The sequence below is a fragment of the Brachyistius frenatus genome, unplaced genomic scaffold (genome assembly GCF_029030835.1).
Source record: "Brachyistius frenatus isolate BFR_SWC_R1_liver_20210118 unplaced genomic scaffold, ASM2903083v1 Contig_50, whole genome shotgun sequence".
In the NCBI taxonomy this organism is placed as follows: Eukaryota; Metazoa; Chordata; class Actinopteri; family Embiotocidae; genus Brachyistius; species Brachyistius frenatus.
The window spans coordinates 498721-525930 of NW_027210649.1; the positions used below are offsets into that span (position 1 = coordinate 498721).

At 40.1% G+C, this 27210-nt stretch overlaps 4 protein-coding genes across 6 annotated transcripts; 1 reads left to right on the top strand and 3 right to left on the bottom strand.

Annotated features, from left to right (window-relative positions):
- Positions 1–62: 62 nt before the first annotated feature.
- Positions 63–9644, bottom strand: pou6f1 (POU class 6 homeobox 1). 3 transcript variants are annotated; one of them, XM_069704196.1, is made up of 11 exons: positions 9339–9644; positions 8573–8665; positions 7430–7604; positions 7132–7268; positions 6301–6520; positions 5055–5314; positions 4816–4953; positions 3894–4127; positions 3590–3725; positions 3336–3504; positions 63–2421 (listed from the first exon to the last, which is right to left on the bottom strand). In XM_069704196.1, exons 2-11 carry the CDS (start codon positions 8624–8626, stop codon positions 2079–2081), a joined length of 1866 nt encoding a protein of 621 aa, XP_069560297.1. In that variant the 5' UTR covers positions 8627–8665; positions 9339–9644; the 3' UTR covers positions 63–2078. The 3 variants fall into 3 exon arrangements, with proteins under 3 accessions (XP_069560297.1, XP_069560294.1, XP_069560295.1); XM_069704193.1 differs by lacking the exons at positions 8573–8665; positions 9339–9644 and adding an exon at positions 7945–8545; XM_069704194.1 differs by lacking the exons at positions 8573–8665; positions 9339–9644 and adding an exon at positions 7945–8114 and having other exon boundaries at positions 3590–3677.
- A 1555-nt stretch (positions 9645–11199) lies between these two features.
- Positions 11200–17456, top strand: dazap2 (DAZ associated protein 2). The gene is made up of 4 exons (XM_069704197.1): positions 11200–11356; positions 13078–13196; positions 14302–14550; positions 14665–17456. The coding sequence occupies exons 1-4, from the start codon at positions 11344–11346 to the stop codon at positions 14791–14793; spliced, it is 510 nt and encodes a 169-aa protein (XP_069560298.1). The 5' UTR covers positions 11200–11343; the 3' UTR covers positions 14794–17456.
- A 990-nt stretch (positions 17457–18446) lies between these two features.
- Positions 18447–21811, bottom strand: LOC138624214 (small cell adhesion glycoprotein-like). Its single transcript, XM_069704198.1, has 6 exons — positions 21576–21811; positions 21184–21216; positions 19855–19914; positions 19633–19692; positions 19420–19467; positions 18447–19334 (listed from the first exon to the last, which is right to left on the bottom strand). The coding sequence occupies exons 2-6, from the start codon at positions 21200–21202 to the stop codon at positions 19162–19164; spliced, it is 360 nt and encodes a 119-aa protein (XP_069560299.1). The 5' UTR covers positions 21203–21216; positions 21576–21811; the 3' UTR covers positions 18447–19161.
- Positions 21812–23618: 1807 nt separating this feature from the next.
- bin2a (bridging integrator 2a) lies at positions 23619–26652 on the bottom strand. Its single transcript, XM_069704153.1, has 12 exons — positions 26569–26652; positions 26376–26456; positions 26158–26212; positions 25974–26068; positions 25716–25811; positions 25459–25566; positions 25269–25354; positions 25106–25181; positions 24945–25027; positions 23979–24546; positions 23790–23865; positions 23619–23675 (listed from the first exon to the last, which is right to left on the bottom strand). The coding sequence occupies exons 1-11, from the start codon at positions 26650–26652 to the stop codon at positions 23812–23814; spliced, it is 1386 nt and encodes a 461-aa protein (XP_069560254.1). The 3' UTR covers positions 23619–23675; positions 23790–23811.
- Between the last annotated feature and the right edge of the window lie 558 nt (positions 26653–27210).

Sequence of the window (27210 nt, forward strand, 5' to 3'; positions counted from 1 at the left end):
CTGGTCATTTTGAACGACTGGCCAAAATGTATAAATCAAAAATATAGCGACAAACAACAAGGAGTGATTAATAAAGACGGGCTTTATTTGATTTATCTGACAGAAAATGACAAAAAAAAAAAAACATTAAACTTTTCTTTTTCCCCATGTCTCTAAAAACAGAACTTCTATGTGCTTTGCAGAGTCAAATGAATAATAGCTTACATTGTATTCATCTAATTTAGCTTATTTGTTTTTCTCTGTTGGATAATTTAGTATATAAAACAATATCATAAATTGTCTTCCTACATTGAACATGAAGGTAAACACATGTTAAAGCAAGACTTTTGTAACATTAATTATCTTTATAGCTAGGTGTATGTCCACTGCGGTATAGGCTTACTGTCATTTAAAAGGCAAACATGAGGGAGCATAAAACGCACCATTTAACATATAATTCTCAAACTCAGACATATTTTAAAGATGTAATTAATGCATATTGGCTTTTATATTCTGCAGTATTTTACATTTCATCTGCTTAAAAAGTAAACTATCTTGATAATAGATGTTGCTTGTAAAGTTGATTGCAATTTTGCCAGTACTGCTACATTTCGCAAAGCTTCTTACTGTTCATGACGTGAAAATACATAAATTCCATTCTCCCACAAACATAAATGAAACCTGTACATAAACCTTTCATAACTCTTTCACTTCCCCTGCTGTCACTAAAGTGCAAAGAATTCTTGAAATATTGGCAGAACTGCCACAGTATTGTTCCTACAAAAAATAAACTTCATACTGCATTCGCAAACTGTCTTCGAACTCGTTCAGAATGGAAGTCAGAACAGTAATTTACAAACACTTTTCCTTTGCTTAACAGTTAATTCAATTTTTTAAAAATGCATTAATCAATTTGATTAATTTTAGGCTTAATAAGAGAATCAAAAAAATCTGGCACTAGTGTTTCAGGCATTATGATTTCAAAATAGGCCAATTAAGCTCCTATTTTGCAAATTCATTTTATCTAACTAAAGATGAAAAGCTGCAGCAGAAGCATTGTGAGGCTATCAAGTGAACTGTCAAAAAAAAAAAAAATACTCTCAGAGTATTATGAGCACATAAAAACAAAGTGTAGAAACAAGACAGACTGTGGTGAATTCACACACGTGTTTACCCACATGGACATTGTGAGTATTTCCAGTCACTCACAAACAAACCAAGCTTTATAAAACAAAAATAAGTATACAAAATGTGGCACAATAGACAACAAGCTCAAACTACGACTTCATTCTGATAAGAATCTGTCGTCCGTGGAACATCAGAAATGACTCTCTATGGACGCCTAATGGTGCGACACATTTCACACAGCTGGATCAAAGTATTAAAGTCAAATAAGAGGAAGTGACGACAGATTTTATGCTTGTATTTGTGATTATCAGTTAAGAAATATCAAAATGATTGTCCCAAAACACTTGTGGCAGAGTCAGGAGTCCATTGAGAGTAAAAGTAATTTTTGAAGTTCCTTAGACAAAAAAAAAAAAGGATATTTATGGCCTTCTTAAGAGTCTATAGAGTCTTGTGTCACATTAATGTTTGTGGAGCTGCTCATGCAGGACAAATACAATATAATTTTTTTATTATTATTATTAAAAGGGCAGCTATAGCTTTCAAAGCATATTATTCAAACATCAGCCCAATGTCAGCCAGTCTCCAAGTGACACACGTGACTAAAATCAATGTGACTTAAAGCACAACCACTTCAAATAAGTCAGAGGTGAAGCCTATAAAACCACTTGTATAAAAGTTAAAATGTGTTTAAACATGACGTTATCATCACTGTATTATCATCACTGTTAATGATAAGAGGACCATGCAGTTTGACTTGGTACACACCACACTGAAGTAGTGTTCACTCAGAACACAACTAGTATTCATTTTTAGTACTCTTTCATAAGTATTTTTCTCAAAAAGTTCATATTCTTTTGACCTTGATGGAGTCATATTTACAACACAATCCACATCTGTGCTGCCGCATTATGTGTTCAAATTCCCAAAAGGACCAAAGATCAAAAGAGAGCTCTCCCAGAATGAGGTCACCTCTAAACCTGGAAGACATTGATTTTGCTTGTGTTTTTCAGCGTCTGTCGCCGGTTGCAGAACCAAACTCTTACAACCTCTCTGTCATAGTTTAGCTCCCGTGCAATCTCCGTGATCTCCTGGCCCGTCGGCAGAGCGTTCTTCTCAAAGTAGGAGTTTAGGACTTCTATCGCCTGCGGTGTGAAACTTGTGCGCCGCTTGCGTTTTTTGGAAGGTTCCCCGCCGACAAACTCCATCAGATTCTGCTGGCCTTTCTGGTTCCAGTGCTCTGCTTCAGCCAGCCACTTCTCCAGCACCGGCTTCAGCTTCTGAGCGCTCTTTGGGGTGATATCCAGCTTTTCAAACCTATTGTAAAAAATAAAGTTTACTCTAAATGTATTCATAAGAGCAGTGTATATACTGTCGCTCCATTATACAAATGAGAAATTAACTCGATTGCATCCCACATTGACTCGATTTGCAGGAAAATCTGCAGAAAGAAAAATGGCTAAAACCGACCTGTTTTACTTGCATACCTCCAGATACCAACAACCAACAAAAGTTGAATTTTGACAATTTATTCTCAGGGCACCATGAATGTATGTTACATATTTTGTGGCTCTTTATGGATATTTCCATCCACTGCATGGTTAAAAAATAATATGAAACCATTTGGACAATTCTTAACATGTATGTTCACAGGTTAGCCAAATCCAAGATCTTAAATGTCAATATAATGAATGGTGTTCTCAAGGTGCCTTAACCACCCACCTTAAAATTAATTGAAGGATTTAATACCACAATCTTACACTGAGGATGAATCCAGGTCAGAGTAAAAGCATGCATTGGTGCCTTACCAACATTTATGTTACAATACTGAAAAGATAGCAATTTGTGTGGATATACTGTAAATTATTTAAATATGCGCACAAATAAACCTTTTCCACAGCGGACATATCAAAGCAGGAAAAGCACATGTTTAATTCATAACAATAATGATGGCTGTGTTCCCATTTAGATGGTTTGATATTATACATGTTGTCTCACTGGGGAAGCTTTCTTTGCTCCTTAATGGAACAGAGCCATCGTTAATGTGCTTTTCCTGGTGTGATGAATCAAAATGTCCGCCGTATACACTCTGTTACTGATGCATCACTGACACTTTATTCAGTGAAATAAATTTGTATTTCTACAGTTACTACTTTACTGGAGAAAGTAAATATTGATCACTAATCACACAGATTCATATGGAAGGCAACACAAACAGGGAAGTATCTTACCTGCAAATGGCAGACTGGCTGTAGGCCGGACCCTCAGTCGCAGTCAGAGCCTGCCCTACTTGTGTCTGAGTAAGCCCCAAGGACAGCCGACGGATCTTGAAAGTCTTGGCAAACTCTCGAATTTCCTCCAGATTAATGCCCTCCTCGCTGCTGACCGCCTGCTGGGGCTCTAAAAATCGAGAAGAATCTGGTTAAAAATATCTACCTACTTAAAACGGGGCCCGTGCTCAGATAGGAGGAGCAGATGTACGTACTGCTGACAAGCTGGCCCACTTTAGCTATGTCTCCACAGGTGATGGGCACCGTGGAGGAGAGCGTGGTGGCCGTCTTCAGTACAGATGGCTGCGGGGCAATGACAACTGGTGACTGAGTGACAGTGGTTACTGAAGCCTGGGAGGGAACAGATAATATTCTTGGATGTAACCTGTGGAAAAGACTGTCTCTTAACCAAGTCTATTCAGCGATCATACATGCTATTTTTGTTTTAGATTTATCGTGCAAATGCAGCAGTTATTTATTATCCTCAAAAAGCCTTCAAACTGATCCTCGTCCTGCTACCTGTGTGCAGGGTTTGGCGAGCGTTGGCGTAGCAACAGTTTTAGGCAGAACTGCAGCAGAGGTTGCGACTGCAGTGTGTCCATTTCCCACAGTGGCAATGATCTGTCCCTGGGTGTTGAAAAGCAGCTGTGGGGTGACGGTCTGGACCTGGAGACCCTGCAGGGGGAGGGTGGAAGTCGCACCACCTCCAGCCAGAGAGGCGGGGTTTACGAACAGCGGCAGGGTCCCTATGACCTGTAAACATGAAATAATCCATTAAATATAGTTTTGACTCAAACACAGCCGCTTACAGGATATTTATCAACCTGACATGGGAGCGTTTTTGCCGCTGTGAAATGATTTGATCCTATTAGCAGTTCACTCAGGATGAAATATGTCTTTCACGATTAAACACTACACAACTCCAATCATGGAGAGATTCAGTAAAGCGGACAATTGGTTGTCATAGGAATTGGCTCATGCTCGCTGCCTTGAAACTGATGACTGATGTTAACCTGGATGATGGAGCCTGTTTGCCACAAAACGGAAATGTCTCAAAATCAAAATCACTGAAGATGAATTTTGATTGTCCAAGAAATCTGTGTGATTAGTGATCAATATGAATATGAATTCATGAATATGATTTATATGAATAAAAAAGTTTTTAAACAAAGTGAACCCCACTGAGAAAGACACAATCTGTGAATCACATATTCCTTATGTTTTTCCTAATTTTGTACTAAGTCTGTTATGTGTTGTAGTCTTCAAGTTGTCAACAAGGGAAATGGTTTATTGGTGGTATTTTTGTTTTTTTATTGTATTTAAGGCGTTTTGTCTTCAGCTGGAAATATCATATCAGGTATGAGGAGCACAAGATCATAATTCAAATCCAAACTCGCAGACATCACGTTACATTATATTAACAGTATTTTATGGCACCCACCTGTCCCTGTGCGTTTGTGATGATCTGGCTGGTGAGGCCGGCCATGCTGGACATGGCACTGCTGATGATGGGAGTGGATGTGAGGGAGCTGAGGGAGCTGAGGAAGTGCGGCTGCGCTCCCAAAGAAGCAGCATTGATCTGAGGAGAATCACAACATGTTCATGGAGAATAGGAAAATAAAACAATCAATCGCAAAGCCAACCACAAACGGACGAAGATCCTTGAAGAGTCATTCTTACTATCGCAGGGTTGATGGACAGTCCTGCTGCCTGCAGCGCCGCCATCGGTATGCTGGACTGGGAGACGGTGGTGGACGCGGACGTGGCCTGGGCTGCTGCCACCTGAGCAGCAGTGACCTGTGCATTGGTGACCTGCATTGGCTGAGTCGTCACCTGCTGCACTGCAGCCTGCAGCTGCTGTATGGACGTCGCTTGAGGCTGGAACACCGTCTGCGCATTCGTCTGCAGCTGCGGCTGGATCGAGTTCAGGACTGTTGCAGCTGAATAAGAGAGGATGCAACACAAGATGTTAATGTTCTGTAATGTTCTTCATTTTAAGGAAAGCTGACAAAAATATAAGTCTGCAGCTACGAATGCTAGCAGCTACTATACTACACTAACTAGCTCACAATAAATACTCTATCACACCGAAGCTCAGCTGGTATGACGTGTAACATATTCAACATGTTAGTTTGGCATGTAAGCATGCTAACATTTGCTAATAAGCACCAAAAGTATTGCTGAGACTGGTGGAAAATTTGACCTTTTGTAGTCAGATATCATCAGTGTTATTAAAATGAACTCTGAGGGGGATGTGAACGAGTTTTATGACCATCCATTCATTAGGTGTTGAGACATTTCACTTTGAACTCCATCGTACGAAATGTCAACCTCATCATGGCATGAGAAGACAAAACAGATGATACCAAAGTCAGCAGGGATCATCCTCTGTGGAGCATAAATATTTGTACAAAAGGTCAAAGGACTCCCGTGATACTGGTTGAGATATTTGAGTCCGGGCCACAGATAGAGAGAATCACTCATACACCAAAAGCGCTGCCATGTAGACTATAAAAATAGTTTTTGAAAAAAAAAATTGGTAGCAGGCTTTGTGTAAGACGTCAATAGCCTGTGAAGATAATCATGTTGATTGATTGATTTACTGATATTATTCTACCATAATAACAAAAAATAAATAGACTCCATGAGCTCAATGTAAAAATGTTCAGAAATTGTCACAGATAACAAAAAAAAAAGCAAATGTGCTTATTACCATTGTGGAAGACGGGACAAGAATAATCTTCAGTAAATGAAAAGAACTTAAAAACTCATAAATACAAAATATAAACAATATACAACAAAGACACTACATACACAACACAGTAAGAGAAACGAGAGATGACGTTAAGAAAACTGTTGTGTTTCGTCTCTCTGCTGTGATCAAAGCGAATTTAAACACATTCTGGACATGCGGACTGTGTTTTACCTTGAAGTCCAGCAAACGGAAGTTTGAGGAAGTTTCCGGCTGCATTCGCGAGGCCGGGGAGAGTCGCCACATTGGTGGTAGGAAGAGTGAGAACAGCCAGGCCGCCCTGGCCGCCGATGGAGCCCGCCATGCTGAGGGGGATGAGCAGCGGCTGGCCCAGCGACCCGGTCTGGGCCATCATACCGGTCATTAACGTGGCCAGACTCTCCTGGGTCAGCACCTAGTGCAGCATAATGTAGAACAAAAAAAAGAGTTTTCCTTCAACAGATATGCCTAGTGTGGAGGCAGAAGGCTGATTTCTGCCTCTGGGATTTATCCTGGTAGTTTTACATCCTGGACTAAAGCAGAAATACTTTTGCTACTGTACAATATGTGCACTCAAATAGTCTGCTGTTGGGTTTTTACCACATTTGGGGTTTTATTCTTTGCAGCTGGAAAATGTTGTATCAACAACTTCTACCGCCTCGGGCCGTGTATTCAGGTGTTTCGGATCAACTCTGCTCATTTTCAGCACATCCAAAGTGCAGACTGGACAACTACCTCAATCTGAAACTACAGTAAATCACCTATTGCAGCCTGTGGGTGACATTGGTGGCAATAATCTTTCTGGTACAGGAATATTGGACCAGAAAAAATGTGCAAACAGCAAGAAATGCAAATAGGGACCAACCAAAACTTTAGTATATGTTTGCACCCACTAATTTTCTTCATTTCACTGACAATTCCTGCACTTGAAAGACCATCGTCAAGTCAGGAAAAAACAAACTACTGACCACAACTGTCTTTCCCTGATGCGTCGAGATGGATATGGAAAGTGTAGTGAGTTTGTACCTGTGGACAGCCTTGCACAGTGATGGGCATGGCAGCCTGGGGCTGCGTCAGGGACACGCTGATGGGAACAGCAGGAGTCAACGTTTGGACAGCAGACGCCGGAGCCGCTACAGAAACCACCTGCTGCTCACCCAGCACTGCAGGAGGAGGGCAAGGCCTGGTTCTTACTGACATTTAAAGTTGTTGTTTTTTTCCACAGCTGTCATCAACAGTTCACTACAACAGGTCAGTGTATGTGTAAGACATGAACGATGCAGCATCATCATCATCATCATCATCATCATCCAGCATGATTTACCTGCTCCCCCAGCGCACTGGGTCACCGTGACGCTGGCATCAGGGTGCTCTGTGGCCCGAGCCTCTCCCTCCTCAGCTTTGCCTTCACTGTTCCCATCGGGTGCCGATGATGGCAGTGATGCGTCCACTTCAACTTCCAGCACACGAATAGTCTCATGGCCGGACATCACAATGACCTGCAGGGATCAGGAATAAAATCGGAGGTGCAAAAATGAGCTGTAGAAAAATGTCTTCGTCTTTTGTTTGAGGTTGTATCAATAATTATCCGATTAGTACACTTAGAAAGAATATGCTAAAAAGTCTCACTTGATCTAGCACCACAGGAGTTACAAAAAAAAAAAAAAGCCTGACTTTTTAGTAGTTCTTAGCAATTCCCTTTCTTACAACATGTAGTAAACCCGATATTGACTCATGGTATGCAATAATGAAAGACCTAATGAAGAGGCAGCAAGGCAACCTGGGCTGGAGGACAAGGTGCAGAGAGACAAATGCAGGAAGAGAGAGGAGGATGCATACCTGATTGTCTGTGGCAGGGAATTTCAAAGTGCAGGATTTAAATGGCTGAAAAAAGACTTCTGCAGTCAGACAGTGAATGGCTAAGGAGAACAGAGAAGCCGAGCACATGTTAGGACACAATGACCCAAAACAAAACAAACAAACCAAACAAACAAAACAAAACAAACAAAAAAAAATGAAAAGAGATGAGTACACCGAAACAAATGAGAAGAACATCAGCCAACAAAGAAGCTCAAGCAATGCTTCCTCCCGAGCTCGCCTGATCTGTGGAGATCATTGCTTTCGTTTGCTGACTATGTCGACACAGAATGTTACTACAGAGAAAAAAAACACAATTAATTATTAAGCATGGCAGTTTAAAGGTCTGTAACCCTCACAAGCACAGAGTAGCAGGTATTATTAGGCGATAAAACACCCCCCCCAAAAAAAAAAAAAAACACAAAAAAAAGTGGCTCCTGATCTGAATGGGCTGCTGTGTGGCAGTTAATCGTTTCATTATGATGAGGTATGTCAACATGGAGGGTGACAGGAGCAGCACAGAAGGCAACACAAGCGATGGGGGGGTCTGGCTCTGCTCTCTGGTTCGGGCTGGAAGAGGAGGTCCCTGTCACTAACAGGTGAGTGTTACCTGCTCGTTGACAGTGAGTGGGGCATCTTTGGCAGGCAAATCCTGGGAGTTCATGGCTGGCTGCACCACCACAGTCACTGCCTTCCTGGCATCCTGAGTAAACAAACCCTGATTAAACAAACTCCCTTAAATATGCTCTGTTGACATTTCAGGAATAAAATATACGTCAAGTTTGTTTATGGTGCCCCCGTAAACTCATTGTAGAAATGCTGGGGGAAAAAACCCCACATGCAGTGGACAGTTGTTGTTGTTTTTAAATTCGTGGCTATTTCAGTCATTGCCGGACCAGACCAGATTTGGAGGGGCCTATAAACAGGCCATAGTGTGTTGCAACTTAAGCTGCAGAAAACGTGACCAAACACTGCTGATCGTGGACATGAAGTGGTTACAAATTCATCACGGGTTAGAAAACAGGCTCGAGTCGCTGCGTTTGCTGCTGCAATGTCCCGGTAGAAACGAGGATCTGTCAAAAAAAAAACTTCAGCGGGTGTTGATGGGCTCCCCACCCCCATCCTTGCCCAATAAAAGTCTCGCCGCGTCGGCCACTTTTAAGGACAAGCGGCAAGCGCCGAGCGCAGGCGACACAAATCATCTCGACCCGAGCCTCGAGACCGAAAATTATGTATTTCCCTCTCTTTATCATAAATATATAAATTATGCTAATTACGAACATTGCATATTAACCAAAAGTCATTTCCTCTCGCCATTTCGCTGCCGTGCGCGAAGAGCGAGCTCGAACACAGTCCGGTTATTATATTCAACTTACCGCGTAAATGCAGCTTATTTTCTGTAATCCCCGGCTCTTAAAAAGGTCCTTGTCACAGTTTGTTTCAGTCACACATAATTAAAAATTCATCTCAGCTCCCAGACAGGCGCTGTGCCTGCACACAAAAGAGGTATTTGCATTGATAAGGAGGGTTGCAATGTTAGGATCTCCTCTCTCTTAATATTTAATGACGATGCCCTTTCTGCAACAGTTCAGATTGTCAAAAATCCTCGAGGTGTCTCACAGAATCCTATTTGAGCAGTAAAGTCGGGCAAAATTGCCACAAAATTGGCCTTTTGCACTACGTCATGAACATAATTTATGCAAGAAAAAAAAATCTTGCATTGAAAAATGTCTGCCTCGACTTGAGAGGAGCCATGGTTCTCTTAAAGGGGAAGTAGCTCAGCGAGCGGCGGAGCATTGTGACACACTGAGGGGATCAAACAGAGCCGCTGCAACTGTTTCCAACACTGCTGCTTGTGTAACACATAATATCTTTGAGAAACGCTGTTTATTTCTATGAATTAGTAAAAAAAAGTTAAAAAAAAAAATAATATAGGGGGATTTCCCAATGTACTTGCAGAATAGCTTTTATGCACGGTGGCTTGATGTTGTTGTGAGTAGTGGAAGAAGTCATTCAGATATTTACAGAAGAGAAAGTACTAACAGCGATGTACAGATACTAAATTTCAAGTAAGCCCTGCGTAAGTAAAAGTACAAAAGTATTATCTGAAAAAATGTGGTCAAATAGCATTCAATTATTTACAGTGAAGCATCAGTGAGCAGCGTGTTGCTGTTGCAGCTGCTGTAGGGGGAGCTCGTTTGAACTACATTATATACAGTTTTATATGCAGTGTACAAAGACAGCAGATAAATCTGAAGGGTGCCTCAGATTTCTTCAACTCATCTGACGGAGAGGAAGAAAAAAAAAAAAAAGTTCTGATCCACAAATCTCGTTTTGGTTTCTGTACTTTTTTTCCACTCATATTTGATTTTTGCGGCGATGTTGGGTCTTTTGAACATTTATTGAAATTACACCGTGAAAAGTTTAAAAGGAAAAGCATTATGTTTGGTGGAGCTGTTATGAACTTGAGACACCTGAAATGTGACCTCGAAAAGACACTGGAAAAACCTCTGGTTTGATCATTAACAAGGTTGTATTATAAAAGCTTAATAAATATTATCCTCTGGGTCAAATCTTCCTATTAGTAAAGATCTAAATAAAGATGTCAAATAAATTTAGGAGAGTAGAAAGTACAATACATCTCTAAAATGCAGTAGAGTGAAGGTATAAAGGATCAAATGGAAATAATAATATCAATAAGTACAGTTCAAGTACCTCAAAATTGTACATAAGTACAGCACTTGAATAAATGCACTTTACTTTCCCTGTTGGCTGTTGTTATTCGACCTTGTCAGCAGAACTTCCTTCCGATTATGACTGACGGTTGCTGTGTGTGTGTTTGTTCAAGGCTACTATTATACTTCTGCTGTTATTGTTTTTTACTTCCCTACATTTTTTTTTTTGACAGCTGTGTAAAATATAATACATTATTATAAATTAAACCACCAAAAAGTAGGCCTATAGAAAGCAATAACAACAATAAAGCATTTATTACGTGGTGAGCCATTAAAAAAAAAAAAGAAGAAAAAAGGGGGGTGGTAATACAGATGCAGTAATGTAATCATATAATATTTATCCGTTACGTCTTTTTTGACCTTAAACACGAGTCAAATTGTTTAGGCGCCTCGCGTCGCGCTTTGAAGTCGCTTCCAGCTTCCACCCGTAGGGGGCGCGCGCGCGCAAGGCCGAGCTTCTTCGTGCGTCGCAAAAAAAAAACCGCAGATAGAGAACGGCTGACGTCACCACTTCCACAACAACAAGAAGCTGAAAAACAAGGAAGTGGACGATTGTGTGAAGCCGTAACCTGTAATAAGGCCGTGAAAAGATACGCCGAGCTCCTTTCAGTCTGACATTCCTCATCCTTCGGATCAGTCCACAAAAATGAACAACAAAGGTATTTCTCCGCACATTGTTTGGGTGATTAGTCAGCTGTTCGCGGTACGACGCTGACGGTAAAAAAAAAAAAAAAAAAAAAAAAACTATAGAGATGGAAGAGCTTGTCGTTAATGGCCATCTTCACGTTTTTAAGCTACGTACATAACAATAAACTGACGCTTTCTGGGTAACGGTGGAGCACACGGGGCTGAACTAAAGCAGTCGAGGTTATAACAAACAAAAAAATAAATACCACCGCCGGATGCTTTACGTTTTATTGTCACTTCAATGTTCTTTGCAGCCTTTAAAACGAGCACGTCACATATTTTTTTTTTTTTTTTTGGTACGGTTAGCTAACAGCTCTCCAACACGGGTACATTTTACAGGCAGGGCTGACATGACTTCACTGTTTTGGTTTCCTGTCCTCTTGTTTTGCGCACAGAAAAATCTAAACCTCGCCTTAGGAATTGAAACGGATTTTACGTTTTGTAAATACGTCCGCTTTTGTATTTCTTTTTTTTTTTTTTTTTTTTTTTTTTTTGGGGGAAACATTTTCGGATCTTTTGTTGATCTTACAACCGCGGGTCGCTAGTAACGATCGTAGATTCGTTGTCCCGGTTTATTAGCAGATTAACAAATATTTCTATCAAATAAAAAAAAAAATGTCCATGATAAGTTCCCAGATTGAGGCTCGTCTTTTTTTTTTTTTTTTTTTTTTTTCCTCCCCAATGGGAAGACAAAGAAACTAGAATTTTTTTAATTTTTTTTTTTTTTAGTTTGCTGGAAGCAGAGCATTTCTGCGTAAAAGCGTCATCAGGTTTTTAGTTTCGTTTGTTAAAATATAGGTAGACGTGTTCAAAACAGATTAATCTCAAAAAGAGGGAGAGCAAAAAAAAAAAAAAATGCTTGTGTACCAGATTTAGCGACCAGCTCGTTTCCATCTGCAGTCCCGGAGCAGGTGAGAGAAAACAATAAAAAAAACAACTACTTATCTCTACTACAAATGGACCAACAACTTATTGATACTCACCCGGGCACACACACACACCATTTGGGATAAACACAAAACAGGATACAAATGTGAAAATATTACATCAAATATATCCAAAGTTATAAAAACAAGTTGTCACATGTCAAATTAACGCTGGCTATTTAAAATCCAATTATTTTTTTTTATTTTTTTTTTTACTTTAAAGGAGAAGATATCAAAATCTGTGCAAGATTTTCGATCTTTGGGGATCTTATATTTAATAATCATTTCTAGTAAATTGTTAGTTTTTATACTCTGGTCCTATAAATACAAAACCTCAAGTTTGATTTGTGTACAGTTTTAAACTGAATTATGGGTACTTTTTTTGTTTTAGAGATTTTGTTATTTTTATTTAAGGATAAAAATAAATTGTACTTTATAGGCTGTTCTGAGTCTTTTTTCCAGATGAGAACAGACGTGACCTTTCACCCCTTACGCGTCACTCTGTGCTAAGTTCCTCTGCTGCCCCGATACCGTCTTTTACTGCTAAAACTTTACTGTTATTTTCTGTAAACGCGACATAATCTTCCCTGCCGTCTGCCAACACGTTTCGCTGTTGTTTCAAAGTACGAGTCGTCTTCTTCTTCGCTGCTTAAACAAGTCGGCACAAAAACGCCGTCACCCGCTGAAACCTGGGATTTATTTCTCTGTCAGCCACTGTTGAGACTAAAGCAGAAGTATTTGCCTTAAAATGAAATGTTGTTTTGCAGGTTCATATCCACAGCAGGCTGTGTACCCTCAGCAGAGCACCGCACCTGTATACCCTCCTGCTATGCAAATGTCTCCTCAGGCACCTCCTTACACAGACACACCGCCTGCATATTCTGAGGTAACTGTTGCTTCTTTTCTTTTTTTCTTTATAACGTGTCAAATATCAGTCGGTAAGTATGCATGTGGGTTATGTCGATTACCAGGTACTATGACAACACTACGGGTGCGCGGTCCGGCGCGAGGAGACACCAGAAGGTTCCTCTTTCATTGGAGTTCCTGTAGGTATTAAACGGGTAGTAAGTAGGCTGGCACCAATTGATGCTGGTTTTACAGTTTCAAACGGAAAAGATGTACCGCGTATTACCACAGAATGAATTTAATACAAAAGGGGAAAATATCTGCTTTAGGCACTAATAATATGTACTCATCATCATTGTCGTTCTTAACTTCATGCAAGTAACTCGGATGTCAAATGACTAGCAAACGTAAACGTGCTGAGAGCGAAGGAAAATCACATGTGCCAGTCGGAAACTTCTGCTGCAATTTGAGCATCAGGGCGCGCACCTGAACTCAATCCTCTACACGGGCTCTGGTCAAATCCGTTCCTCTCCCACTTCCCCGGTCCTTCTCCAGACCCGCGCTGCGTTCAAAATGGCGTACTCGCGTACCAACGCTCACTATTTTAAGTGCATACAAGCGCGCGCGCGCGCGCGCTGTCGGGTACGGAGAACAGGCGGTGCACTACGAGCACCAGGATTACGCGCTACAAATGGTCCAAAAAAAAGACGTGTGCAACACTAAACCTAAACGGCAGCCACCTTGGCTACGTAAGCGGGAAGGGGCGGGGCCACCGACGTGAAGAATTTTCAAATTACGGGGTCTTAAGGCCGAATGCGAAGCGAATTACTCCCGTGGAGCGATTAGTATTAGTATAGAATATTTACCTCGAGCGGTTTGGTCTGAACGCGGCTTTAGGAAGCTGCGGCTGAAAACCGCACCAAAGTCTTTATTTTTCACTGCGGCCGGAAAGAAGAATCAATGTGTTTAGTGTTTATTGAGCGCGTTAAACAGAGGGCAACATTACTGCACCGCCCAAGTAAGAGTCGCTGTCCTTAGGGCGCTGTGGGAAGTGTGTCATCTGCTCTTCACGACCATGAGACAATGCGACGGCACATTTGACGCGCGGTTTTAAATCCGTCTTTGCGTCTCTTGTCTTCCTGCAGATATACCAGCCCAGATATGTGCTTCCACCTCAGGTGCCCGGTCAGGTGCCTCAGATGTCCTCCCACTACCATGGTGCTCAGGTGTTCATGCCCATGCAGGCACCTATGCCCGTCGGGCCGGTGGGCCAGAACGTCCCCATGGCTTATTACCCCATGGGAGCCGTTTACCCGCATGGCTCAACGGTGATGGTGGAAGGCGGCTTCGATGCTGGTGCTCGCTTCACAGCGGGCAGCAGTGTTTCCATCCCAGTGAGTGTCTACTTAGTTGAGTGATTTACAGACGCTACATCCATTCACTTTTGCAAAGCTGATCGACCCTCTTCCTATATCTGTGTTTGTTTCCCTCCCCCCACCTTTCGCCAGCCCCCTCCTCCTGGACACCCTCCCAATGCGGCTCAGCTGGCTGCCATGCAGGGAGCCAACGTTGTAATGGCACAGCGCAAGAACAACTTCTTCCTGGGTGGATCCAATGGAGGTTATACCATCTGGTAACAGCAACTCCTCGACTCCTTCTTCATGCCTAAACCGTGTCCCCATCCCAGATGATGCCCCAGTTCTTTCCCCATCCCATATGCCTCCCTCTTCAGGCTGCTTGGCCGTGCCACAATACTGATATCACCTAACGGAATGTAATATTTTAGAGCCCTTGTGAAAGGTACAGTACTCCACTTCTGACCTAGAGATCAAATGATAAATCCCACTGCCTGGAGAGGAAAAATGCAAGTTTTTAATGTTGTAGAAATCCATTTCATAATTCTTCATTGGGTCTAACCTCTTTGGTCTTTCCAGATTGGACTTGGACTCTTTCAGGCATCTGTATTTGTACAAGAGACCTGGTCTCCTTTGATCCAACGGTCACAAATTACCCATTGAGATGTTCTTGTATTCCTGTAAAGCTACGTAAATGAAATGTTGAAATACCAGACCCGCATTATATAGTTTAGCTGCTTTATGGTGAAAGTGAAACGCAGTTACAAAGTTGCAGTGCAAAAAAAAAAAAAAAGAAACCTCCACTTGTCTTTTTTTGAAAACTTTTAGTGTTAGTTAAATTAATAAGTGTGTAATAGTTCCATGTAAATACCAGTATGATCAACTATTAAAAAAAAGAAACCAGCATCCCGGATGCTTTTAGCTAGAATTGTCTTGTCTTTTTGCACAGTATCCAAAATACCACGGCTAATTTGTCGCACAGTGAACTGTCTTATCGGACAGATTGTTCTATTTAAATCACGTGTAAATTAAATAAAAATTAAAGCAAAGAAAACAAAATTCAAGAAAAGATTTAATGCAATATCTAAAGTGGTTTACTGTACCTTGTTGGGCAACTTGTAGATGAACATAGTCAAGTGCCAAAGAGCACTGGGGATAGCCCTAAATTAAAGCAAATTAACTTCAGTAAACTTAAAGGAAAGAAATTTAAAGTAAATCCAAATCGTACGATGAACGGGAGGGGTGGTTGGTGTAACATTTGAGCTTTTTTTTTTGTCTCCTGTTTCTGTTTCACAGTCGGATACCCAGAGTTTATACACTAAATGTTTTATTGTACAGATTTCAAGAACGATCCTCCCTTGTTTCCCTCTCGCAGTTTAATTTAGTATCATCAAACACATTTTGAAAAGTACTTTTTGAAAAGTCTCACGTTTTGTGATAGCATTAGATTACCGTGAACATTTTTAACAAAGTTGAGGAGACTTTGTCGAATATTTCAATGTTTCTTTCATTACTTTACCCCATTGAAGTGGTTTACATGGGTAGTTAGCGTAATAGATTTGTTAGTATAACCAATGAGCTGGTTGTACCAAAGATCTGGTCTTTGATGCACTTATGTTTGGTTGTGACTTGAAATTTAAAACGTCACAATGTAAAAGCAAACGTATCCTTGAGCAAGAACTTGTGAGGCTGTCGGTGATCGTTGGGAACCTTCAGTCCGACACGACTGCAACTGTTAGTTAACGTGTTAGTGTCACTTTGTGTGAGTCAGTTGCATCTTTTTAAGTTGCTGCATACTTTTGCACCTTTTGCTATGTACAAATTTGATTAAAATACTTTTTATCTGAAATGCACTGCAAAGCAAAACGGAGAGGTTGCAGACAAGGGGCTACTCTCATTTAATTTTATTTTTAATTTTTAATTAAATTCTGTTTTCATGTGTTTTTCCAGAAAGCTGTTATAGTTTTGAACATTTGTAGAGTCTGAAATTCATCCAGTGTAGTCCAATTTCAAAGTAATGTCAAGATGTGTTGTGTTTTTCCGTAGCCTGCATGTGTATGCAAACCTTTTTGCAAAGAGGCTATAAGACTGTCAGCATAATTGTTCATTTCCAAGACATTTTTTGTGTGCTGTAGAATCTTTAGTTTATCTGGCAAACTTAAATAAGGCATCTGAAACTAGGTAAGTTGTCAGTTTGGATACCATCAACTAATATTTGTAGATATTCTTCATTTTGTGTCAATGTGTCACTGGGTATCCGACATAGCATATCAAGTTTTGACAGCTGTGGCCACACCAGAAAACAAATGGCGGCAGCCGTCAGCTCACATTTAGTTATTTCAGTCTTATCAAATTCAGAACGATCATCTGTCTGGAAACCTGCTCGGTTCACCTGATGAACCTCTTCAGTGCAGCTCATACAATTAACTACAAAATGTTCATTTATTTCCGCTCACGCTTTAAAAAAAAAAACAAGAAAAAGGGGCCACAGCTATCAAACCTTACAAATGATTTCAAACAAATGTTTTCTTTTTTTTTTTTTTCCATCTCTGCTCTGATTGTTTGTAAAGCAGCATAATGGTGGCTTTGTCCCAGCAATATGAAGTACTGTAAACTACAGCTGACCAGTAGATGCTATGCCAACCACAGCCAGCAAATGGATCACTCTTTGTTGAAGGATTATGGACATTTATAGTTCAGGGATTCTCTTTACAATATTTTGTAAAAAAAAAAAATAGATGTATGTACTAAAGTGATGTGATCGACTTTGGTACACATTCTATCTTTTAAGATTACTAAAGGAGATGAGTGTCACTACAGTTTGCTGAGACATGTCAGAGATGGAATACTTTGGAAAAAAGAACTTAGGTGCACTTAACTTTTTTATACTAAACTTAAAATTTAAAATGTAAGTTTAGAATAAAGGTTATTTTGGAAATTTGAAATATGGCCACGTTGTCTTTTTTTTATTCACCTTGTTTGATGTTTATTGTGAAGAGTGTTTATTTCAGTATAGTCATATGAGACCGAATAACATCAGGGATTTTGAATTTTTGGACTGAGGATTATTTTTTATATATTATACGATCAGTTTATATTCGTTTCCTCGACTCGAGGTCAGCTAGCATCACATGGTTGTACGGGATCATATTGAATATGGCCAGTGGTGTATAAAGTACCTGAAAGCCACGCTTGAATAAAAGTATCCCACAGATATCTTCCCAGAAAATGACTTTGGTAAAAGTTAGTCACCTATTAGAAAGTTAGTTGAGTAAAAGCCTTTAAGTATGATATTTACTGTACTTAAGTATAAAAAGTAACTTTTTAATACTAAATGTACACAAGTATTCAAAGTAAAAGTAAATGCTGTATCACAAAAAGAAAGCAGTCCGAATTTTGAGAATTATGAAGTTTATTCCTTTAAACATTATAACACTTGTAACACCCGTTGAACTGGGGCCACTTTGGCTACGAGTGAAGGTTAGGATTATTGTGATTTAGTTATGATTTATCATCTGCTATGCCTGGGCTTGACTGGACATAGAAACTGAACCAGGGCTTTGAGAGCAAACCTGCTTGCTTGTAATCTGTGTCATTAGCCTAACAATGTTTTTAGTGACAAAGTAAAACGAAGGTGCTTCGGGGAAATGTACTGGAGTAAAACTTTATATTTAAATTCAGAAATGTTGGGGAGCAAAACTGAAAGTAGACAGAGGTATGAAAACTAAAGCACCGATACTTGCATCAAACCGCTGGATGTTGGTGGGTGTGTGCAACAGACTTTTAGTATCACGTGCAGCATGTTTTGTGTCCAAAGTCTGACTTTGAATGGGGGCAAATCATTTTCAGGGGCAGCAAAGATGACCAGAAAAGGTATTGCTTATTTCCCAATACATTAAACGAAATATTGCAGTCACATTAATGACACTAGTCCCAAAAAATAACAGGCTTAATTGCCTTTATTTATTTCAAATAGGAAAGCCTTCAGTTACCATGTCTGGTAAAGAACTGTACAAAAAAACAAACAAATACAACCAATAACATTTAGCTGTCCTGTATTCGAAAGCAGGACATTGATTTTGACCAGCTTATAAAAGAACTGCATAGAAAAACTATATATATTTTTTTTTAAAGGAAATCAACATGAAAGTAACAGCCGACGGTAGCACCAGCACACATCATCGTATGGAGGGTTTGTATTTGGGAGAAATACAGTATATCTGATTGAAAAACAACATATTTAAAATACTAAAGAGAGAATCTGAAACGTTGGTGATAAATAAGTGTCGCAGACGAGCTAATCTCACGCTTTGATCGTTGCGGAGTATTTTCTGATGTTGAAACTGTGACTGGAGGCATCGTAAAAATCCCGCCACCTTTTTTGGTGCCTCGCGCCGCTAATCTGCACACACCTGTTGTCTTTCACCTGCTTCGCGTCCGTCAACATTCACTCTTACAGTCAGGCTCCTATCTTTGGTTGCACTCGTGTTTCTTCAAAACGACATCCTCTTCGACGAGCGTGCAGCCTTCCCTCAAAAACACAGACATAGGAAAAAAAAAACAACACAACAGTCCTGTTTCTTATCACTCTTCCACAGATCCTTTTTTTTTTTTTTTTTTCCTTTCTTAAATCTCCACTCACTCCCCGCCTCAGATGAAGTATTCCTTCTTCTCGCTCGCCGTCTGGTTACTGTACTCCTCATCTGGGTCCTCTCCCGGAGCCAGCTCTCCTGTCGTCCTGTAGTCTCCTTTGTTGTGGCAGAGATACCGGTAAAGCAGAAAGCCCAGAGCAGCTACCGTCAGCAGGATGAGAACAATAACCACTGAAAGAAAGAATGAAAGCTCATTTAGGAGACATTTCGTGATGTAGCGAGAAAAATCTCAGGACAAAATACCTGCAAAGTGTACCTGCAATAACTGCTGAGTCGAGACTTGAGGGGATCATTGTTGTTGCCACTGAGGAGGAACAAAATTAAACAAGGAGGTTTAAACAAATGTTGGCAGGTGACAGACATCGCAGAAAGGTCACGTGATTCTTCCTCTGTTGTGTTTGACAGGAAGTAAACTGTGCGAGTTCAGGAGGAGACTGACAGTAGTAAAAAAAAAAAAAAAAAGAGTTACCCTGAATTATGGTGGTGCTTGCTTGTGTGGGGCGTGACGTCGACGGCCCCACATCTGGTGCTGGGAAAAAGACAAACAAACGACAACAACAAAAAACATACGTGTTGACAAAACAGCACAAATTATAACATTATGTCAGATTATTCAACTCAGCTTTCACAGCCAAGTTATTACATTAAAACCGGATCTAAAAAAAAAAAAAAAAAACACCTATGTACTCACCCATTGTCATGTTTTTGCTCGTATACGTGTCGAGTGTTGTCAAATGCTCCATACCTGTAGCTGGCAGATAAAAAAAAAAGCATGTTAAAAATGTCACAGCGCTCTATCTTCAGCACACAGTCTGCTCGGAGCGACTTGTGTAACAGCATAGCTGCTGCCTGAGGAGGGAATATTAAGTGTTGGGACACAGTAATCTGATTATTAGGAGCGGGGGCTGAAATAAACCTGTCCAACTCTTATTTAGTCCTGAATGCCCTGTGGTGCAATGGTTTTAATGAGAGCAGAAGTAGAAAAACCCACCTCACATTTAATGTCCTGCACTTCACATTTTACAAAGTAAAATACAAAAAACTATTTGAGGCATAGTCACTATTCCGAGTCACCTTTCTTATTAATAATGTGATTCTTTCCTGCTTTTCTTCACTATACATGACAGCAAGTGGAATAATTTAGGTTTGCTTTCTGGTGTGTTATTGATTCTTACTTAACAGCGTTCATCAGCAAAAAGTACCAAAAGTGTTCATTAGGGCAGCGGGAAGGCCCCAGTCTGACCGTTTCATTGCTTTACGGATTATTATCCGTGATGCATTTTAACACTGTATTTGTTGGGAGTGGAGCTGATGTTACCTACTTTGTACTGTTGGGTTGATTAATCTAGAATAATACACATTTCATACGCTGATCGTGTATCTTCTGTACGTAGAATCTGACTGTTGGGTAAGTAGTAAATGCAGCGTTCCCATAAATATAGTCCAGGGCTGGAAAATATATTGATAATAGGTCAAGTCAATTTTATTTATATAGAATACTGTATAGCAAATTTCTACACTACATCAAACAATATTGATATATATATATATAATGTTAGACCAGATATTGTTTCAGACTTTGGATATTGTGATATGATGTGGCCTTTTCCAGGTTTTAAAAAGCTTCATTACAGTACAGTGATGTTATTTTCTGAACTTACCAGACTGTTCTAGCCGTTATAGTTTTTGTCTTTCTACACTCAGTCATTACATCCACATTAATGATGATTATCATATCTCATTGTGTTCCTACAGTGTTGTCACTATTTTGACACTTGAGGAATTTGGTCGAAAATGTTGTGATATTTGATTTTTGTCCTATTTTGACCAGCTCGAGTTGCTTTCATCAAACAACAGCATTTTATTGAAGATACTTTAGATGAGTGCGTATTTTACAGTCGAGTAAATGTACTTTAAAAAAAAACTTGATAAATCAAAGTATCATAATACAGTATTTCCAAAATTGAAAGCATGAAATGTTACAAATAACGACTAAATCGATTAAAAACTTGGGACTTACTAATCGCGGTTGGTGCCATTTCTCACCGGCGACCTGAAAAACACACATCGTGAAAAGTTTGATTTCAAATGAGCCAACATGTTACTCATCTTTTATTCGGACGTGGAAATGAACCGGTCGACACCTTTTTCCTGCTTTGTTTTCGACACACAAGCTGACTTTTCTTTTGTTTTACTAAACCGCTCGGACCTTTTAAGGACGACAAAACTTCTCCACCCTCACGAAGAGGGAGGGGGGGGGGAACAAAACAAAACAAAAAACTCACTTCTCAAACACAAAGGGTGGAAAAACAACGACGTTTGAGGCACATTTTTCATCTAAAGTTTCCACGCTTCTCAAAACTGCAGCTAATCAATCGGGCATCGTTCTTTGCAGCTGTTGCGCGAGCTTACCTGGAAGCGGCGGAGGAGCGCGCGTCACGAAACCCGGCCAATAATTCACTTTTCGGTCCTCGAGCGAACTTTTTCTTTTTTTTTTTTTTTTTATTGGCGGAGAACAACTAACGCGCACTGCTATTTTAAGTTTGAAATGCAGACGCCGTGCGACTCTGTTGAGGCATCCGTGAAATACAATAAGTCGTTCCAGCTTTCCTCCCAGCACTCGTGAGTCATGAAGCACACGCTCTCGATTTCCGCCCCTCCCTTCCCCTCACCCCCGGCCACACGGCAAAAGATCGTCTATTGAGCAAGAGCGATCCCTCCCGAGCTTAAAATGTAGGACGGCCGATGTACAAAATGGAGTTGCTGGCTTTGAACGTGTGTTTCCTCTATTTTGCTGGGTAAACCTTAAACAAATTTGGGTTTTTCAAAATTGTTTGTATCTGATGATTTTCTTATTTGACAATGAACATGCATGATAATTCATTGTTGTTTAAATTTTTCTAAATTAATTGTTTTACAAAATGTTAGAAAATAGTTGGGGGGAAAAAAACATATTTCAATTGCTTGTTTTGTCCAAGCAACTGTCCAAAACCTCAAGATATTTAGTTTGATATTGTACAAGAATAAGAAACCCATAAAATATTCACATTTTATAAGCTGAAACCAGTGTTTATTTGTTTATTAGTTCGTTGTTGGGGTTGTACATATTGGCTCCTGTGGATTTAGTTGGGGGGAAGTAAATGACTACATTTATGTTAAAATAAATGGGGATACTTCTGTGATGAAGAAGATGCTGGTTACCTGGGTCCATGTGATAAAACCTCTTAGTCATACTGAATCCTTTTGTGTAGATGCGTAAAGCGGAAGTGAGAGACTTCAGGGTCAATTGACGACAACAAATTCCAGGAACCACACCTCGTGTCTTTTTCTTATAATGAAAAAAGCATTTGCAAAAACACACAAGATGTATTATCAAATCATGGCCATGGGGCTGACCAACCACTCTTAGTCGAGCTGCACCTATGGGATTCATCGTCACAAAATCAGTCATTTATGCTCTGAAATTCAACATTGAGTTGCCTTGTTTCTTTCTTGGGATTTGTTCCAAATAAACCTTTTTAAATGAGGGATGTTTGCAGCAGCAGCAATATATCGTAACTTTACATTAATGCAAGTTATGTTGAAAAAATTCAAAGAGCTTTTAAATCTGGTCTGAGTGAGACCTCCATTTTGTTCCCTATCATCTCAAACATTGACACTTCCACTGACAGAGACACACAACCAGCTGTTGACACAGTTTTAAATTAACTGCATTTTATTATTTTGGTCTGAAAGCATCTTTTAATACTTCTCATACAGCTTAGCCTTGAATGTGCATATTTAACAAATAATTAACAAAAACAATGAATTACTTAAAAATTAAACCAACTGTTGAGATTCAGCTTGAGTATAAACATGAGTTACAAAGGTGTTTTTTCAGGATTAACAAAATATTCACAGTTCACACTTAATTAATAAATGTGTGAGTTGAAAGGATCAAACACATTCCATTCAAGCCTAAAAATTTAAACCCCTGTTGAATCCTTAACATCAAATGAGTCTGAAAAATAAAACAAAATGTAAAACAATTAAAGAAGATGATTAAAAATGCTGTTTAGTTTCAGTCTTTTGGAAAGAGGCAACATGAGAGTGGAGTGGAGTTCCTTTTGAAACGGAGACTACAGTAAACAGTACATGTATGTACAGTGACCATGCTGCAGTCAGTCACTACATTTTCTAAAAATGTAAACCTGTACTTTGCATTTATTTATGCTTTTATTAGACATGTACTGCATGTCTCTGTTTTGGTTTTTTTAAATCCATCCTCTTGGTAAGAATATAATGCACTGGGTGAGTATATTTTAGAAAAGATATGGTTGTGACAAAAACATTACAGAGCTTTACTCAGAGGCACAACATAGTGAATGTAAAGTTGATTTCGACAAAAGATAAATAAGAAGACTAAGAGCAACAGTACATCAGTCTTGACACCACATTTGGACGAGTCGCTGCGGCTGTCTGTCTCCACATTTTTTTCCTGCAGCTGTTGACTTCAATCTCCTCTCTGCTGTTCTGTTAGGGCATTCAAAGATTCATGAAATACTAAGTCAGACACAGAAACAACAGACAAAGAAAGAAGAGAAACAATAATATGTGACATCTTTTATGCACGAAAAACAAACAAACCTTTTATCAAAGTGGGAATTCTTTAAACCACTGTGTTTTTTGAGTCCGTGGATACTTCTTTATCTGCAAGAGCATCCTGGATAGGACACACACACAAAAAAACAACGAGTTATGACACAAAATAATGGTTAATACACAGAAAAGGCCTGCAGTGTTACCCCTCAGCTGTGTGATAATCAAATGACAAACCTTGTGAGGAAAGCTCAGGTCTTTATCGTCCGAGTTAAACCCAGAAACGTCACAGTTCTTCAGTCTGTTTGGTTTGGGAATGTTGAGGGTTGCCGGGCTGTCGTCCTCCTCCTCGATGTGCAGCGGGCCGTTGTCTGCTGCAGACAGCTGGAGCTCCAAGCTCTCCGAATCACAGGAGTTGTTCAGTTCAGAGCTACTCTCACTTGGTGCTTTATTATTAGATTCTGCAGGAGGTTCCTTTTCCTTCTCATCCTCAAGCTGACTGCTGTCTTCTTCAGCCTTTCCTGATGCCCCACCTGCAGCGTCCTCTCGTGCAGCAGAGCTTTGGATCTCGCTGTGGCTCGATGCATCCAGGTCCCTGGACTCGGACAGGGAGTTCTCCAGAGACGGTGACAGTGAGGAGACTCTGAGGGAGCCCTCTCTGGACAAGGTGCTGTGGCGATGTTTGTCCGGGGACCTGAAACTAAACCTCTGCGGTGGTCTAGGACTGTAGCTATTGTGAAACTCAGAGAAACTGGCTTTCCAGGCCTTCGGGGACATCAGAGTTCGTCTCCTCAAGGAGCCATATCTGAAAAAATGTTGCAATAAGTCATTTCCATCCCCCAAAAAAGAGACATCAAAACATGAGATAAGCAGAACTCTGCCCAATGCTGTGGGGTTTTCAGCAACCGAGGCGTTATCAGGGAGGAATATATAGGTAATAAATACAGTAAATATTGCAGCTTTGGACCCACAGTGCATCTGTTTGGCCGTAAAACACATTTAAATGCTTTCTGGAGCTGCAACAAACCTCCATTAACATCAATACTTGGGGAGCGGGCCGAGACGAGACTGTGGGGGTTAATTTACTGTGTTTTGTTAGCCATGAGGTTTGGTAAAGTTTCTGTTGCCATAAGTCATTGTGACAAACTGTTCTTTTGAATTCCCAATTGACTTCAAACTTTAAAGCTGAAAGGAAAAGCTTACCGTTGCATTCCCGTCACGGAAAACGTTTTGTCTGGATGCTGAGCTTGCAGCTCCTTTATCACGTTCTGCAGATCCAAATTGAGCTAAACGAGGAAGTGGACTGTCAAAAAAACCTATTTCATAACGATGACTATGTCACGCCAAGACAGAGTGAAACATACCGTGCTCATCTCCTTATAGAAGATGTCTCGTAAATTTGACATGGCTGAGAAGACAGCCACGTAGCATCCAATGCGGCTGAGGGACAAAAAACATTAACACATTATGTAAAACGCCTGTAAATTTACACAGATTACCGCAATGAAACGTTTTATAATACCAGACCTGTCATAGAGAACAGGAATCTCCGCTTTTAAATCAGTGTTGATCATTTCATAGACATTTTTGGCAGCATTCATCTCTTCCACTGCCTGCAGTCACAAAAACAGCTCATTTTAATGAGCATTTGTAAACAAATATAAGTGTTAAAAAAATACATATATATATATATATATATATGTGTTATTTTAATGACCTTGTTTATCTTGATATCATCCCTCTTCTTAGCGGTCTCCAGTGCCTCCAGGTGGTGAAGGGAAGAGTCAAAGTCGACCAGTTTTCTTCCCCTCTTGGCAACTTTCTCCTACAGATGATAAAAAATGTGCACATTACGTGTGTTTGAACTACATGTGTGTAGTTTGCTGAGTTGTGTGTGTGTGTGTGTGTTTGCTTTCGGGCCTTCTGTCTGTTCAGTCTATATGTGTGTTTTCACGTGTATCCTCTTCTCCTTACCCTGACATCTGGGAACTGGCCCACATAGGACTCCATGGCGCGTACGGCCTGGTCTAAAAGCTTCACCTCGTAGTCATTCCACAGGAGGTCCTCCCCCTTCAATAAAAGTCGCAACATACATGTTGCATTAATAATGTATAAAGAGAGGGGGAAATAAGAGGTTTTGCTCCCCTGGCGATGCGTGAACGCTGCAGCTTTTGCACTTAGAATTAAATGGTGCAGTGGTAGCAGTGAATCTGTCTTTTAGCCAACACTGACCTCTACGATGGCGCCCAAATCTTCCCCTCCGGCCCAGTCGAGTTCATAAACGTCCAACAGAGACTGGGAAAGACGTCTTGAAGCTTCACGCATGTCTGTAAAAAGCAGATTTGACTGTTTGAGACCTGCAGAGGGCACAAAACGACAATTTTGCAGCATCTATACAAGCAAAGAGCATTTTCACCTTTGACTGCGTGAATGTAGTTCCTCATGTCCTTGTGTATCCTGTTCCCATCAGTCTGCAAACAGAGAAGTGGTTTCCATGATGGCCAGTCTTCACATTTATTACTTTTACAGTGTTTGATTAACTGCCTGTAGTTAATAAATCGCTCAGTGTTTAAATACACAGGTAAACATGTCGAGACAGCAGTGGATAGCTTTGACCTGAGAGCACATTTTTACCTGCTGGTCATTAAACAGGTGCACACAGTGTTCGAATTGGTCATCTCTGGTCTCCACAGTCTTTCCCAGCCTCTGGAGTACCTGCAAAAAAAAAAAAAGCAAAGAAAAAGATTTATCTCAAAGTAACAGTAAATAAATGGTGATATATTCTTTCTCTTGATATTTGGGAAACAAGAACTTTCAGACTATGTACCTTTTCTTTGCTTCTGCTCAGCTGTCTTTGGACTTTTTTAGCAAATTCACCAGAGGTAGCTTTCGGACTTTTGCTTTCTGCCATGTTTTATCTTGTCTGTGTTGATTCCTGAGGTGAAACAGAGGAGAAAAAATACATTAATACACAGACCTGTAACACCACAATTGCTTCATGCTGTGCAGAATAGACGGATCAAATACATTTTACCTGAAAGCAAATGTTAACAAATTTAAAATGGTTTTCTATTATTGTCCATCTGACCGCTAAAATGACTTCTGCATGTGGACAACAACACCTGTAAACCACCCAGTATTTCTTTGATTTTAAAACACTTAAACAATCACGTATATACAATATGTCCAAACTTTGTCTGCAGTTCGTATTACTATAATCATTATTTTGATAGGAAGAGTAATTGAAGTAGTTGGAACATATACTTTACTTTCATTTTATGCACCTTCACACTGCTGCATTTCAGAGGGAAATATTTCAGCCTACTTTTGTCTCCACTGAATTTATTTGACAGCAATATTTTCCACGCAAAACACAAACTTATTGAAATATTTAAGCAACAACAACAACAACAACAGTCATTTCTCATCGTGCTTAGAAAGCGAGGAAATAGTTGGATAAATGTATTCT

Coding starts and splice junctions, on each gene's coding strand:
- bin2a (XM_069704153.1), bottom strand. CDS start 26,652: ATGGCAGAAAGCAAAAGTCCGAAAGCTACCTCTGGTGAATTTGCTAAA. Junction 26,457..26,568: donor TGAGCAGAAGCAAAGAAAAG/GTACATAGTCTG, acceptor TTTTTTTTGCAG/GTACTCCAGAGGCTGGGAAA. Junction 25,028..25,105: donor TCTATAAGGAGATGAGCACG/GTATGTTTCACT, acceptor TTCCTCGTTTAG/CTCAATTTGGATCTGCAGAA.
- dazap2 (XM_069704197.1), top strand. Junction 13,197..14,301: donor CACCGCCTGCATATTCTGAG/GTAACTGTTGCT, acceptor GTCTTCCTGCAG/ATATACCAGCCCAGATATGT. Junction 14,551..14,664: donor GCAGCAGTGTTTCCATCCCA/GTGAGTGTCTAC, acceptor ACCTTTCGCCAG/CCCCCTCCTCCTGGACACCC.
- pou6f1 (XM_069704193.1), bottom strand. CDS start 8,160: ATGTTCTTCTCATTTGTTTCGGTGTACTCATCTCTTTTCATTTTTTTT. Junction 7,269..7,429: donor CCAGTGCGCTGGGGGAGCAG/GTAAATCATGCT, acceptor CTCCTCCTGCAG/TGCTGGGTGAGCAGCAGGTG. Junction 5,315..6,300: donor TCCGTTTGCTGGACTTCAAG/GTAAAACACAGT, acceptor TCTCTTATTCAG/CTGCAACAGTCCTGAACTCG.
- LOC138624214 (XM_069704198.1), bottom strand. Junction 19,468..19,632: donor AAGCACCACCATAATTCAGG/GTAACTCTTTTT, acceptor GTTCCTCCTCAG/TGGCAACAACAATGATCCCC. Junction 19,335..19,419: donor CGACTCAGCAGTTATTGCAG/GTACACTTTGCA, acceptor TCTTTCTTTCAG/TGGTTATTGTTCTCATCCTG.